Source organism: Loxodonta africana, chromosome 18 (assembly GCF_030014295.1).
Source record: "Loxodonta africana isolate mLoxAfr1 chromosome 18, mLoxAfr1.hap2, whole genome shotgun sequence".
In the NCBI taxonomy this organism is placed as follows: domain Eukaryota; kingdom Metazoa; phylum Chordata; class Mammalia; order Proboscidea; family Elephantidae; genus Loxodonta; species Loxodonta africana.
This window is the reverse complement of record NC_087359.1, coordinates 17041852-17056263: the sequence shown is the minus strand read 5'-3', so window position 1 is coordinate 17056263 and position 14412 is coordinate 17041852. Positions and strand designations below refer to the sequence as shown.

Genomic DNA, 14412 nt, shown 5'->3' with positions numbered 1-14412 from the left:
GAAAAAGGAAATTCCTGGAATAAATGACCCTGAACATCTTCCACTATGGAAGCAGAAAGGGGGTGATTCTCCCTCTGTGGCAGAGTGTGCGAATCGTGAGTTGGATGCTCTGCTGTGGCCTTGGAGCTGGAGGAATGGTTCGAATTTGTATGAGTTAAAAAACTCATTGCTGTCAAGTCAATTCCAACTCATAGCAACCCTATAAGACAGAGTAGAACTGTCCCATAGAGTTCTCAAGGAGTGCCCGGTGAATTTGAACTGCGGACCTTTTGGTTAACAGCAGTAGCTCTTAATCACTACGCTACCAGGGTTTCTAGCTGTTCAACAGGGGTTCCAAATGCCTCCAAGCGCCTCCTGGCTGTCGTTCTGTTGGGCTTCCTGGTGTTAGAACGCCTTCCCATGTTTGGGGAATTCTAGTCCAGGCTGCACCAAGGAGCTGTCCTGCCCTAGACCTTAAACGGAGAGCCCTGAGGTTGAGAAGCAGACCCAGGAGATGGCTGGAGCCAGATAACATTGTAGCAGGGAGCTATATTTTTTACAAATATTGTGCTTTTTGGTTATGTCTTTTTGCATGTGTTACCCTTTATAAAAATATTTTGATTGTGAAATATTTATACAGTACATAAAAAACACTTGTACAGTGTAAAGAATTATAAAGCAAATACATTTGTAACCACCACTCAGATCGAGAAGTGGAACATTTTAAGTGCAAAAATTATACCTGCCGTCCAACCGAACAGCCCCACTTCGAGAAATCCTGCCTCTAGAAATATGAGCAACATCATTGTCAGGGATCGAATTGTGTCCCCCCAAAAATGTATCAATTGGGCTGGGCCATGATTCCCGGTATCCTGTGATCTTCCTCTACCTTGTAAATCCTGCCTCTTTGATGTTAATGAGGGAGGATGGGTGGCAGTATTGTTAGTGAGGCAGGACTCAATCTACAAGCTTGCATTGTGTCTGGAGACAATGTCTTGATATATAAAAGAAGCCAGCAGAGACTGGAGGACCTCATACCATCAAGAAAGCAGTGCCAAGAGCAGAGCCACGTCCTTTGAACCCAGAGTCCCTGAGCAGAGAAGCTCCTAGTCTGGGGAAGATTGATGAGAAGGCCGCAGAGAGAGAAAGGAAATAAATTTCTCTTTGTTAAAGCCATTTACTTGTGGTATTTCTGTTATGGCAGCACTAGATGACTAAGACGAACATGTCTAGGGATCTTTGCTGAACCATGTTGTCAATGCTAAAAGCCAAACGAAAACAAAGGAGCTGGTAATGTGCCTGGCGTGGTCCCCACACGCATCACTTCATTTAATCTCCACAAACCTAAGAGGAAGGAATGATGGGGAAACTGAGGCACCACCATGCGGAGTAACTTGCCTGAAGTCGCTCAGCTGATAGGTGACAGGCTGACTCGAGGTTGCCTCATTTTGTCCTCTCGCATAAAAAAACCTCGAAGTGCTCACTGTTTTGCAGTGAGTAATTCCACATTAGGCCATTTAGCCTCTGCGCATACACCGCACACGGATGAATCTTTTTGCTCAAAAATCTTCACAGCAGTATTTTTATAGCCAAAAATAAACAATCTAGGTGTCTAAGAATGGGTAAAAAAAAGTATGATAGTCATTAGAAGGACTATTTCTCACACACACACACACACAAATATTCAGGGAAAAATTTTTAATAACGTGAAAAATGTTTATATTGAGTCAAAAATGCAGAAAATAAAATTGCTTATAGACTACAACCACAAGGCTGTATAAAAGTAAAAAAAACAGGACTAAACTATACCAAAATGTTTTACGATGGAAAGAGAAAGAAAGAGAGAGAGGGAGGATGTGAGCCATCTCTTTTCTCCAGAAACCTTCCACAGTTCGAGCCCACGCCCTGCCTGCTCCCTTTGTCCACGTTGTCTTGCTGGGAGGTAAACTGGGGTACGTCTACGACTGTGTGTGCACCCGTCTGCACGTGTTCTGTAAGATGCGCTCCAGCCTCTAAGGCCCAGGTGGTCCCCAGAAGTGGCCTCTGGTTGGGGTGGGGACTTTCCATTTTACTCTCGTCCTAGTCCGTCCCCTTCAAAGAGGCCAGAAAAGTGAACTTTGGGTTTAAGCTCAGTTTCAGTTTGGGGCAGTTCAAACTGACCCAGCTGTGGCATGGAACAAAGGCCTGGCAGTATTCTTCCATAAAGATTACAGCCAAGAAAATCCTATGCAGCAGTTCTACACTGTAACACATGGGATCACCATGAGTCGAAACTGACTCAATGGCAACAGGTTTGTTTTTATTTTTCCAGTTTGGAAATGGCCCAAATGGCCTGGCCTGGTCCTGAGTCAGCCTTCAGCCTAGCAGTTGGTCCTGTGATAGCTGTGACCTTGGTCCTTAGGCCAGGGGCTGGGACAGCTCTTGGGCACACAAGGATGATGGCACCTGTTCCCAGCCCAGAGGGCCATCTTGTGCCTTCCTGGGGTGAAGCGAGCAGTCTCAGCTGAGCCCTGAGGCCTCTTCCTGGGAGCCTGGAAGAAGCTTGGCCCTAGCCCGATGGCACAGGGTAAGGGACCTACCCTCGAGAAGCCAGAAGACGGGGTAGAGGGGCTGGGTGAAGACGGCATGGAAGGTGTGCAGGGCCTGGGCCTGGGGCTCCAGGCTGTAGAATGTGAGGCAGCCTGAGGCCAGGTCCAAATCCACACCCAAGAGCCGCCCGAACACTGCTGGCAAGCGCTGGGCCTCCCCGTTGTGCCAGGCCTGGGTGCTATCCTCTTGAACGCAGAGTCCCCAGGAACACGGCCCACGGCCGATGTTGTCCGTGTGGGTCCCCGACTTGTGCCGCTCCAGTTCTGGGTAGGCGACGCCCAGCGTCACGGAGTGGTTGGAGGCACGCACCTCCCAGTAGTGCCGCCCAGACTCGAAGCTCTGGGCACACTGCACCTGCCACAGCTCGAAGCTGCCTGGGTTGGCCTGGCCCCGTGGCAGGCGGCAGTGCTTCACCTGCTGGTTCTGGCGGGACAGGTGGAGGTGGCGGTTGGCACTATCTGGGTCAAAGGTCAGGTTGCGGTAATCTGTGGGAGAGAGGGATAGAGGTGAGCGGGTGAGGGTGCCTGTATATGTCCAGGCCGCGGTGGGGGATGGGGGCCACGCAGCTGCCGTTTACCAAGTGCTAAACGGCAGCCAGACACATGGCATGCTGAGCACTGGACGCCATACAGCACTGAGTCCGTGCTGCAGCCTCTGGGGCAGAATCTTTCACGTCCATAACAGGTGTGCACGGGAGTGGGGCCAGACCCAGGAAAGTCCTCTTGGACAGATCCAATCACAGCACGTGTGACACTCATGTACTCACATGTGTGTGTGCACACACAGCGCACACACAGGTACATGTGTTCACACACAATGCACACGTGCATACAAACGTGCACACAAGGCACTTCACACATGTACACACACTCACACATGTGCTCTGTGCACAAGGCACATGCATGCCTACACACGTGCAGACACTGCACACGTGCACATGCACACATGTGCTCTCTGCACATGGTGCACACATGTCATGGTACACGCATACATGTGTGCACACATATGTTGCACACACATGCTCACGTGCAGGACCTCCTTACTCTGCCAGAGTTCTCTCCTCAGTGGACATGCCGGGCTTGGGACTGGTGCCAGGGGACCTGAGGCCTCTAAGGGACAAAGCAGCATTAGAGGATGGATGGAGAGGGGAGGTCACAGGAATGATGGACCCTGACCCCACTCTCACCCGCAGTGGGAGGGACAAGTGGGCCCAGAGGAGTAAGGAGGGGTCCCAGTCGCCTTACCCATGGGGCCCAAGTCAGCAGCCTCAGCAGGCAGCCCTGAGTGGCCCCCCTCTTCCAGCAGGAGGCCACTCAGCTGGCGCAGTGTCTCCTTCAGGCCCCCCAGCTGCTGATCTTCATCCCACTGCAGAGGGGTCAGCGGCCCAAGAGGCTCTGGGGGCACCAGGAGCTGTGACTCCTGAACCCCAGGGACAGCTACAGTCAGCCTGGGTGCAAGGGGCAGGGAGCTGCTCCCCAACCTGCCACCCTAAGGCCGCTACCTGGAGGAAGATCCTGTCGTCCAGCTGCCCCAGGAGGTCCTGAACCTTGCAGTCATGGTGTACCAGGGCCTCCAGGTGGCCCCGTAGCCGCTGCTCCCCGTCCCGGGCTTTCGCCAGTGCCTGGGCCTTGGCTGTCTCAATGCCCCTCAGAGCCAAGGCCCGCTGCATCTCCAGGGCCTGCAGGAAGCAGCTGAACTTGCTGGAGACCCTGGAGGCCAGGGTGCAGGCCGAGCTCTGGGGAGCACAGGAGGAACCCGGGTTGGCAGGGCCAGGGTGGCCCGCTGGGCTGGGGACTGGGATGTGAGTAGCCTAGGCCTCTGGAACCTCTTCCTGGGGCCTGGCTTCCTGCTTAGCCCTCAATCCCTCCTGCCAGGGGCATTTTCAAGGTGGCTCACACTGACTGCCCAGTGTCCCGGGGGCCAGCCAGGGGTGGCTGCCCAAAGGACACAGAGTTTGGACGTGGTGCAGACCGCCAGCAGGCCTTATACCTGGATCTGGCTTCTTTGCTGCTGTAGCTCCTGTAGCTGGGCCCTGGCCTGGGCGGCCTGCTGTGCGGTCACCTCCAGCCTGGCTCTCAGCTGGGCCTGCAGTACCCATCCACGGGAGGAGAGAAGAGAGAGGGCAGGATTGGTGTGCAGTCCCCCTCAGTCAGTCAACAAACACCTGTAGACGTAGGTGTCCCCTCCTCGTGCCATCCCGGGCGAGGCTGGCAGCCCTGGTGTAATCCTGGGAGAAGACCTGATTCCCAGCTCTGCTTCTACCTTGTGCTGGCTGAGCTGCCTGGGGCAGGGTCCTCCCCTTTCTGGGCTGAAACTGCCCAGGCGAAGGTCACCGACCACCTCTGCTGTGCCAACTCTGATGGTGTTTTCTGTCCTCTCAGTTAATATCTTGGAGCCCTGGTGATGCAGTGGTTAAGAGCTCAGCTGCTAACCAAAAGGTTGGCAGTTGGAATCCACCAGCCGCTCTTTGGAAACCCTATGGGGTAGTTCTACTCTATCCTATAGGGTCACTAGGAGTCAGAATTGACCGGACCGCAACGGGTTTGGTTTTGGTTTTTTGGACTCAACATCTCGTCAGCGTGGGGCACGTTAACCACGTTCTCCTCCTGTTACCCCATCTCCCGGGAACCACGCCACCCACTCCTGTATCTCTCCTATCTCACAGACAGCTCCTGTGATTTCACTGGCAGGCCAGGGCCCTCTGCCCCAGCTGTTGGCTGGCATGCCCCGGCCCAGGCTGCACCTCCTCTCTCCCCACTCCGCAGGTGACCCACCCCTTCCCAGGACTTTTCTTCCTTTCACTAACCAGAAGGTTGGCAGTTGGAATCCACCAGCTGCTCCTTGGAAACCTTACGGGGCAGTTCTACTCTGTCCTATAGTGTCGCTATGAGTGGGAATCCACTCGAGGGCACCTAACATATGCTAATGACCCTGTGGTTTCTACTCCCAGCTCGGACCTCCTCTTGAGCTCTGGTCCCAGATGCCGATGACCCTTTGTTTGTCCCCCAGGCACCTCCAGCCCCAACCTGTCCCAAACCAAACTCTGCTCTTCACTTGCACTTCTCGCACACAGCACCAAACCCGGCCTCCCTGGTGTGCTCTCTTAGTCCCCACGTCTGGTCCATCCTATCTGTGCCACCTCTACGAGGTATTGTGAATCCCTACCCGGTCACCCTGGTGCCAGCTGGCCTGTCTCCCTGCTTTCCTGCCACGGACGCCTACCTGACCTCCAAGTCTCACGCCTGCCCCTGCTGTCCATGCACCACACACCCGCCTGGGTGATCCATCCTGTTAAAGTCTGAATCTGACCACCTCGCTGCCCTGCCTAGATCCTGCAGTGGCTCCCCACTGCCCTTAGGCCCAGATGCCGCACTATGGCCACATGGCCCCTGGTCATCTGTCTCCTGCTGACCCTGAGGGCCTCCACTGGTCCCTACTCCTTTCCCTGCCTGCCACCCTTGAGTCTCAAGAGTCTGCCTCCGGAAAACCCACGAGCCCGGTTCTTTTCTAGAGACTTAGCCCGAGCACATCCTCTGCCTGAAATGCTCTTTCCTAGTCGTACTCCTGGCGATGCTTCCTGAGCCTTCAGGTGTCATCTCAAATGCCACCCTACTCCCTCCTCCCGGCCCCGCTAAGCAAAGCCCTATGTTGTCTGTCTGGCAGCACCCGGGGCTCCTCTCCTTGTAGTCTGCTGTAATTTGTCTTTACTCGGCTTGTCTCACCCTTTAGGTAAACTGCCAGCCTCTTAAAGGCAGAGACCTCCTGAGTTAGTTACCAGTATGTGGCCCCTGCATACGTAGTAGGTGCTCAGAAAACTGAATGTTTACTGAACATCTGCTATACTCAGACACGAGTCATTGTCTAACACCCCTGGCACACCCCAAAGACATCTCCTCGGACCCGCCGAGGGATTCTCCCTGCTAACTCCCAGTTCTGGGGGTGTCAACGTCCAACAGCCGTCTCTCCTGCCCCGCGGCAGGGACGTCACCTCGCGCTCGCGGCGCTCGGCGTCCAGCAGCGCCCGCTCGTGGAGGCGACACTCGAGCACGGTGCAGGCGCTGCACACGCAGCGGCCCTCGGTGCGGCAGAAGAGCTCGAGCGGCCGGCCGTGGCGGGGGCAGCGCGCGGCGGGTCCGGGCTCGGCGGCGGGCTGGGGGCCGGGCTCGGGTCCCCGCTCGGCGGCGCGCACCAGCTCCACCACGCCGCTGAGAGCCACGTTGCGGCGCAGCGCGGCGCCGTCGGGCAAGGGCTCGCGGCACTCGGGGCATTCCCGCCCGCAGCGCGCCCACCCGTCCCTGATGCAGGCCCGGCAGAAGTTGTGGCCGCAGGGCAGCGTCGCCGGGTCGCGGTAGAGCCCCAGGCAGATGGCGCAGGTCAGCTTCTCCTCGAGCTGCTGCGCGGCCATGGCGGCGGCGGCGGCCGGTCCGGAAAGCGCGGCTCCGGGCTCTTAAAGGGGCCGGGAGCGGCGCCTGGGGAGGAGCCTGGGTGGCAGCCGGGGCTGGTCTCCAATGGCCCGCCGCACAGCAGCCGCCACACCAGCGCTGCAGCGCGCCAGGTCCACCTCTGCCCGCCTGGACGGTTTCCACCTGCTCTAGGCAGACTGGGTGTTGGGGTCCGGCTCTCCTGGGGGACCTGTCCTGGCATCTGCACCCCCTTTGTGGACCCTCAATGCCGACTCCTGGGCCAGGCACCCAGCCAGCCCTTTGGTGCAGCCTCAAGAAGCCCAGGCTTAAATCCTGGCTCCTCATCTTTAAGGGAGCTAATAACACCCATCGCTCAAGGTTTGGGGGATTAAGCTGAACTGTGATAAGAGCTCAAGGGACATGGTTGGTGCTCGATAAACGCCCCCTCCTCACCGGAACTGCCGCAGCACTTTTTCCTGGAGCTGGGTTTCAAGCATTTGCCAAGGCTGGGGTGTCTCTCCCTTCCCTGGGCTGTGCCTGATTTTGGTTTTTAAACGGTGAGATGAAAATTTCTGGTCACCAAGACAGAAAAGTCCCCGTGTCTCTACGCCCCTTTGATAACCAAAGCAACTTTCAACTGTAGTCAGAGTCCCCTTGCCGTGGGCCCTGTTCCACGAGGGTTGTCAGGAGGGCCAAGCCATTCTGGAATCCCACATATTAGAGGGGTGTCTCAAGGTTTCCCCTGCAGCTGAGCAAACAGAAGGGGGCCTGACCCTTACCCACTGACTCCCTGGTCAGTGTATTGGGCCAGGGTGATATTCTCAAGCCTGAATGGGACAACAGTTAGCACCAGGCTGGTGGGGCTGTGGATCTTCTCGGCCATGCAGCAAGCATGTGGCTTCTCTGTTGTAATATGTGAAGTTTATCTTTCTGGAAAAAGTGCACAGACCTTGCCTTGACTTCGGCACCCTTTTCCTTTAGAGAAGAAAACGAATCCTAACTGTGCAGGGAGGGTCCAGGGCTCTCTCGGCTGAGCAGGGAGTCAACCCAGAAGGCTCTGTTGTTGCCCACCAGGCAAGGCTATTCATCCCCCACATCTCCAGCCCTGTCTCCTCATGGTGCCAGCTCAACCTTCTCTGAGCCACACCACAGAAATATCTGAAGGTGTGTAGTATCTTTGTTTTTTAAATTTTATTTTTGGCCATTAAGTTTTCAGTAGCTATTTTTAGGTTTCTTCTTTTGCCCCTTTCTGAAAATGATTTGAGAAATCCTTTGACCACAGGGACAACAATACTAGTAAGGTAGAAATGTTAACAGACAACTAGCACCAAGAAAACAAGTACGAGACACTAACGGCTGCCAAAATTGAGCTTGCCTTTGGACCTCAGCTTCCCTGACAGCCAAGGCAGGAAACGAAGCAGGATGTTTTCCTTTGTGCACTTTTTGGAAAGGAGGCTACACACCCGTTCCTCAAGGGAAACCAGTTATGGGCTTGTTCTCTGACCCTTGTGTGTGGCGCCTCTGCCAGGCCTTGGGAGAAAGGAGAAGCATGAAGGTGATGCCCCACGACAGCGTCTCAGCACCCGTGGGCCAGAGCAGGGCCTACTCCATTCACTGGTGCTCATCAGTCTGGCCTCATGTGACTCGTGAGGCAGGTGGGAGGGAGCAGGTCTCCTTTTCCAAAACGGAAACCTGGGCCCACTGGTCACATGGGGGGCCAGAGGCTTCAGCCTGCCAGCTCAGCCCTGCCCTGCTCACCTCCTAGCCTGAACAAGCCAACAGTGCCAGGTTTGTCAACAGGTGGGTGCTGAGGGCCTACCTCAGGTGGGAGGCCAGGAACTGGCCCCCACACAGTGAGCACCAGGCACAGGGGCTGATGCTAAACTGGAAATCTTTCCAGAGCTTGTGGGAACTGGCCAAGGCGCCCTGACTGCGTTCTCTTCTGCACCGTCTCCAGTGGCTGGACCAGTCCCCCAGGAGGCCCAGGTGAGGCATTACCTCCTGCGAGGGGAGGCTGCCTCTCACCACCCAGGAAGCAAAACAACCCACCCAAGGGGGCTCTGGCCGCTCCCAGAACACAGACCCAGACCACCTACAGCAGAAACCATCTTTATTCACATCCTCTACCTGACTACACCGTCCCTGAGCCTGCTGGGAGGGCCACAGAGGGGTGGCCTGAAGCCAGGCCCAAGCCTACAGCTTGGTCCTCCAGAGCCCTGTCATTGTTGCTTCTGCCAGCCTGGCCCTCCAGAGCCGTCTTTATTGCTCCTGCCAGCCAGAACCACGCAGGATGGCCTGAGAGGCCCAGCCCACCCACACAGGTAGGAGGCACTCAGGCCCTCAGTAGATGCCGTAGGTGGGTTCGTGACTGTCCCTATACCGGTCCAGGTAGCGCAGGGGCTGCCGGTGGGGGAACCGCTTCTGCCTGGGGTGGTAAGGGGGTGGCCGCACAAACTCAAACACGGGCTCCCGCATGTCTGCAAGAGGACAGCAGGCACAGGTGAGGGTGCAGCAGGTAGCCCCGTGCCCTGCCTGCTACTGGGGCCTAGGCAGGGCCTGCCCTTTAGAAGAGCCAGTCCCGCCATGCCCCCCCCTCCCCCCAAGAGCCTCCCGCCTCCTGTGGCCCTCTTAGACAGAACCTTCTCCCTAGTAGGTCCAGGAGAGGTCTGTGAACACAGTTGCGCTGCACCCCTGCAACCCATGCTGGGCTTACCAAGAAGCTGGTGGAAGACATGGGTGACTGAGTCATCCCAGCGGCACTGGAAGAAGGCTAGCCCAGCTGGAGTCATGGCTTCCTGGTGTTTCTTATAGAAATCAAAAGTGTGGAAGGTCCGCTGGGCAAGCTGGTAGCTGTAAGAAGGGTGCATCTGGGAGTGGCGAGAGGGGCCCTGGAGCCCCGTACCCCTATCCCGCCACCTAGAGAAGCCCCTTAGGGTCTGCCTGGCATACTATGCTTCACCAGTCTCAAGACCAAAGTCAAGAGACAGGAGAACTGAGCAAAACCAACATTCTTGGGGAGCTGGCACGAGGCCTGGGGGGTGTGGATTACCAGGGTGAGGGGCGGGTGTCCTCGGAGAAGTCGATTGGCTTGTCCTGCTTGAAGAGCAGGAAGGCAAAGCGGTGGAATCCAGAGCCTCGGGCAGGGAAGGGGGGCAGGTAGGGACATGTCTCCTGCCCTTCGGCCACACGGTTGCCCGGGATGTTGGTTCTGGTGGGAAGGAAGATCTGTGAATGGCCATCTGAGGGAGCACTCCACCCTCTGGCTCCCTAGATTTTGTGGCAGCTCCTGGAGACAGACCCTAGAACCATCTTTATCATCCCATAAAGTAGGAGGCAGAGCTCCAAGAATCCATGGATGTACGGCTCCAGCTCCGTGGGGAGGGTGGGGCTCAGAGGCTGAGGACAAGGTTCCAGAAAGTGTCAGGATGAGAGTGAGGCCCAGCTGCCTGTTTACTAGGGGAGCCGGCAGGTCCGCCCCAGCCATTTGCTCTGCCTTTCTTGTTTCCTGAAAGCTCTGGGGTCTGAACAGGGCATGTTCGTTCAGCCTGGCTCTGGGATGGCCACTGTACCCGCCCCAGGAAGACCCCAAAGGGCCCTGCTGTCTGGGCTGACAAGTGCAGCTGATAAAAAAGGACAGAAACCAGCCTCTCAGCCACTGGCCCTGATGTGCCCCAAAGCTGGGGTCACATGCCTGACCTCTGCCCACTCAGAGCCAGGGGCTACTGAGAAGGCAAAAGGCAGCCCAGCCTCAGTGCTGCGGGGATTGCCCAGGGGTTCCGCGCGCCCTCAGAAAGCATGGCACAGTTGACAAGAACGCTCGTGTTCCTTTCCCCACGCGATCCTCACAGCAGGCCTCAGGGTGGGTAAGGCATCACCCTAGTTTTAAAGATGAGTAAGGGGGCTCAGAGATGAGACAAGTCTCAGATCACACAGTTAACCCTTGGTGGGGCTAAGAGTAAGATTCAGGTCCAGAGCTCTTTTTGGGAAACCGGAGCCTCCTCACCTGCCTGACCCACTCCCGGCCAGGTACTCACACCAGCCAGTGGACGTACTCGGCGTCTGGCTCCAGTAGGTGTCCATCTGCACAAAAACACACCCACTGAGTGTGTGCCCTGCTCCTCTAGAAGAAGCTGGGGCTACAGCTTTCCACCGGCCCCTCCCCTGCTTCCCAGCTCCCGGGAGCCCCAGACAGCTACCCAAGTTGGTGAGCAGCAGTGTCCACAGGGAGCCCTCGTCTGCTTCATAGGTCACTTCTGGGGCCTGGGTGGCCTGGTGGGGAGAGAACAGGGAAGCTCTCATCCCCGCCAGGAACAAACTTTGCAAACCAAACCCGTTGCCATTGAGTTGATTTTGACTCATAGCGACCCTATAGGACAGAGTCCAACTGCCCCCATAGATTTCCAAGGCTATAAATCTTCACAGAAGCAGACTGCCACATCTCTCTCCTACAGAGCAGGTAGTGGGTTGGAACCGCTGACCTTTCAGTTAGCTCCTGAGCGCTTTAACCACTGCACCATCAGGGCTCCTCAACAGACCCCTGCAAATGGGAGGTAGCCTGAGGGAATCTGGGAGAAGGGAGAGGCCACTCTGATCCAAGAGCTCTTGGCAGCCCCCCACAGTCCGGAGCGCAAAGAGCTGTACATGGAAGGGACCTTCAGAGTTTCTGTCCATAGATCTGCGCCACACAGGGGCCCGAGAGCCGGGGAACAGGGGCTGGGAGGGGACTCCAGAAACACCAGGACAGTCATAGGAGTGCCTGAAAATGTATCTTCTTTTCCTTCCATTTTTTTTTTTATTATTTTCTTTGCAAATTACCATGGCGTTGTTTGTAGTTAGGTGGAATCAAGTTGATTCCAACTCATTTGATCCCACGTGACACAGCAGAACTGCACCATAGGGTTTTCTTGGCTGTAATCTTTCACAAGCAGATTGCCAAATCTTTCTCCTGCACAACTCCTCGGTGAGTGCAAACTGCCAACTTTTTGGTTAGCAGCTGAGTGCTTAACTGCTACACCGCCATGGCTCCTTCTGGTATTGTTAGCAGGAAATGAGAAAAACAAGGAGCACAACAAATCCCCCTGCTCAGCAGTTGTCTGAGACCAGGCTGTGGGCGTGTGTTACCTCAGTTGGAGTGACCTCATTGCCGTGGTATACGGGCATCAGGTCCTCCTCACCCACGGCGTAGGCCACGTGCAGGGGGATGCGGGGCACGAAAGTGGCACCGTGGAACAGATCTCGGTAGAGGCCGTAGTACTCGGCTAGCCTCTGCTTGTGGTAGGGGCCGCAGGTCCTCTCCCACTCGGCCCACACCTCCTCCAGTGGGATCCGTGCTGGGAAGGAAGATGCCAGCTGGGATGCAGTGTGGGGGTGGGGGCAGGTACACACAGCCCGTCCCACCCCCGGGGGCTTACCTGTGCGGAGGCGGGCAGCCTGCTCCTCCTCCATGTTCTCCCGCAGCTCCCGGAGGACCTGTTTCCGCTCCAGCAGCCGTTGGGTCTGGCAGATCTTGGGTGGAGGCAGCCCGATGTCAATCTTGTCTTTGGGGTCTGTTGGGTGAGTGGGGCCAGGTCGGCTGCTGAGTCCCCTTACTCCCCCATGCTCTGCTGCTAAAGCTTTGTCTTTAATTCACACAACTAAAACACTGTGCAATCTGCTTCAGACCCGAAAAGGGCCCGGTTGCTCAGCAAACTGGATACAACTTGAGATCCCTAAACCAGGTCACAAGGAGTCTTTGGGTGGTGCAACTGTTAACATTCTCAGCTGCTAACTGAAAGGTTCAAGTTCACCCACTGGCTCTGTGAAAGAAAGACCTGGTGATTTACTGCCTAAAAATCAGTCACTGAAAACCCTATGAGCACAGCTCTGCTCTGACATACATAAGGTCACCATGAGTTGGAATCGCCTCGACGGCAACTGGCAAACCGAGTCACACCATCTCCTAGGACTCTCTGGGTCATGGGAAATCATGGTGCACGGTCATCCCAACTACAGCTGGGATCACATTTGAGCCCTGTTCACAGCTGGCATAGACACACCTGTGTCCCTGGGGGGAATTAATGGCTGAGGTTAGAAGGACTTCAGAGAACTTCCCACCCCTTAATGGGCAAAGCATACAAATCGACAGGGAAATTTATTAAAATGCAGATTCTGATTCAGTAGGTGGTGGTGGGGCCTGAGACTCTGCATTGCAAACAGTCTCCTAGGTGACACAGTGAGTGGCAAGGCCCTAGAGAACTTGGAACCCAACACCTTCATCCATCTGCCCAGTACACTGACAATACTAACTAACGTTCTTTGAACCCTTATCAGGGACGGCATTTGTCTAAGAATTCTAACGATTACATCCTTTAATTCTCACAATTTGGTGACGTGGATACAATCATTCTACTTTACAATTGGGGAAACTGAAGCTCAGGGAAGTCACCTCTGAAAGGTGCGGCAAGAGTTTAAGTCAGGCTACTTACACTCCGTACCACCATAAGCACTGGTTCCATAAATGCTTTCAGAAGGGACGTACTCAGGAAGGGTAAGCTGAGGACAGGGTCCCTAAGTCAAGTTTCCCCAGGGCCTTCCAACTGCATTCAGCAAAATGTACACAAATGCGCCAGGCACTGCACGGCGACAGGATCCCTGTCCTCAGGGAGCTTACACTCCGGGGGAAGCAGAGAAGAGAGTCAGGCCTCAGGGTGGCCAGGGCTACATACAGGGTATTTTAGGGACACAGAAGGATGTCCTAACACGGAATTCGGGGGCCAGGAAAGGATTTTAGGAATAGACTTATTTAAGCCGGAACTCTACTGGGGGCGGGACGGAACGCTCCAGTAGGGAGTGTGAGGATGGCTGGTGGGACTAAATCGTCAAAAGCATCCACAGGGTTCAGCCAGGTGACCCACGTCCACAGGGCCGTCAAGGTCGCTCCGTGCTCGCGGAGGGCGCCCCGCACCTGACTTCTCCCCGAAATGCTCCCAGTAGGTCCGCCACCAGTGCGGGGCCCGCGCCTCCTGCTCCGCGCGGCGCCGGTAGCGCTCGAAGCTCCGGTACTTCTCCAGCCGCTCCAGGTTGCTCACATCGATGTCCTCGTTGGGCATCGGCCCCAGCGGGGCGGTCCGGCGGCTGCAGGCGGCTGCGGGCGGAAAGCAGGGCGTCAGGTCGGCCCTTCGGGAGCCGCGGCGGCGCTGGCTCGAGCCCAGGGCTCGGGCTCTAGGGTCCTTCGGCAGCCCCCCACCCTTTGCCCCCTCACCGGAGGTGCTGAAAGCCCGCCATCTCCGACTTCCGTACAGCGCGGCTCGCCACCAGGGCGCCGCCATCTTCGCCCAGCTCTGCGCCCCCGTCGCCGCCGACGCCGCCGCTCCTAGGACCCGCGCAGAGGCGGCCACACAGCGCCTGAGCGCGCCGGCGGCGGCCCCGCCCCCCGCCTTGGCCCCGCCCCACCTCGCGTCTC

General features: G+C 56.5%; 2 protein-coding genes across 3 annotated transcripts; both read right to left on the bottom strand.

The window, feature by feature from the left end:
• Positions 1-246: 246 nt before the first annotated feature.
• On the bottom strand, positions 247-6978 carry TRIM65 (tripartite motif containing 65). 2 transcript variants are annotated; one of them, XM_003417384.3, is made up of 6 exons: positions 6557-6978; positions 4558-4653; positions 4070-4303; positions 3813-3987; positions 3612-3677; positions 251-3053 (listed from the first exon to the last, which is right to left on the bottom strand). In XM_003417384.3, exons 1-6 carry the CDS (start codon positions 6971-6973, stop codon positions 2479-2481), a joined length of 1563 nt encoding a protein of 520 aa, XP_003417432.1. In that variant the 5' UTR covers positions 6974-6978; the 3' UTR covers positions 251-2478. The 2 variants fall into 2 exon arrangements, with proteins under 2 accessions (XP_023412651.1, XP_003417432.1); XM_023556883.2 differs by lacking the exon at positions 3612-3677 and having other exon boundaries at positions 247-3053.
• Positions 6979-9064: 2086 nt separating this feature from the next.
• On the bottom strand, positions 9065-14316 carry MRPL38 (mitochondrial ribosomal protein L38). Its single transcript, XM_003417252.4, has 9 exons — positions 14212-14316; positions 13915-14094; positions 12383-12517; positions 12093-12301; positions 11168-11240; positions 11006-11051; positions 10021-10179; positions 9685-9821; positions 9065-9448 (listed from the first exon to the last, which is right to left on the bottom strand). The coding sequence occupies exons 1-9, from the start codon at positions 14276-14278 to the stop codon at positions 9312-9314; spliced, it is 1143 nt and encodes a 380-aa protein (XP_003417300.1). The 5' UTR covers positions 14279-14316; the 3' UTR covers positions 9065-9311.
• Positions 14317-14412: the final 96 nt, after the last annotated feature.

Coding starts and splice junctions, on each gene's coding strand:
- TRIM65 (XM_003417384.3), bottom strand. CDS start 6,973: ATGGCCGCGCAGCAGCTCGAGGAGAAGCTGACCTGCGCCATCTGCCTG. Junction 4,304..4,557: donor AGCAAAGAAGCCAGATCCAG/GTATAAGGCCTG, acceptor TGTGCTCCCCAG/AGCTCGGCCTGCACCCTGGC. Junction 3,054..3,611: donor GAGGAGAGAACTCTGGCAGA/GTAAGGAGGTCC, acceptor TCTCTCCCACAG/ATTACCGCAACCTGACCTTT.
- MRPL38 (XM_003417252.4), bottom strand. CDS start 14,278: ATGGCGGCGCCCTGGTGGCGAGCCGCGCTGTACGGAAGTCGGAGATGG. Junction 14,095..14,211: donor GCGGGCTTTCAGCACCTCCG/GTGAGGGGGCAA, acceptor TTCCGCCCGCAG/CCGCCTGCAGCCGCCGGACC. Junction 10,180..11,005: donor GAGTACGTCCACTGGCTGGT/GTGAGTACCTGG, acceptor CCTTCCCACCAG/AACCAACATCCCGGGCAACC.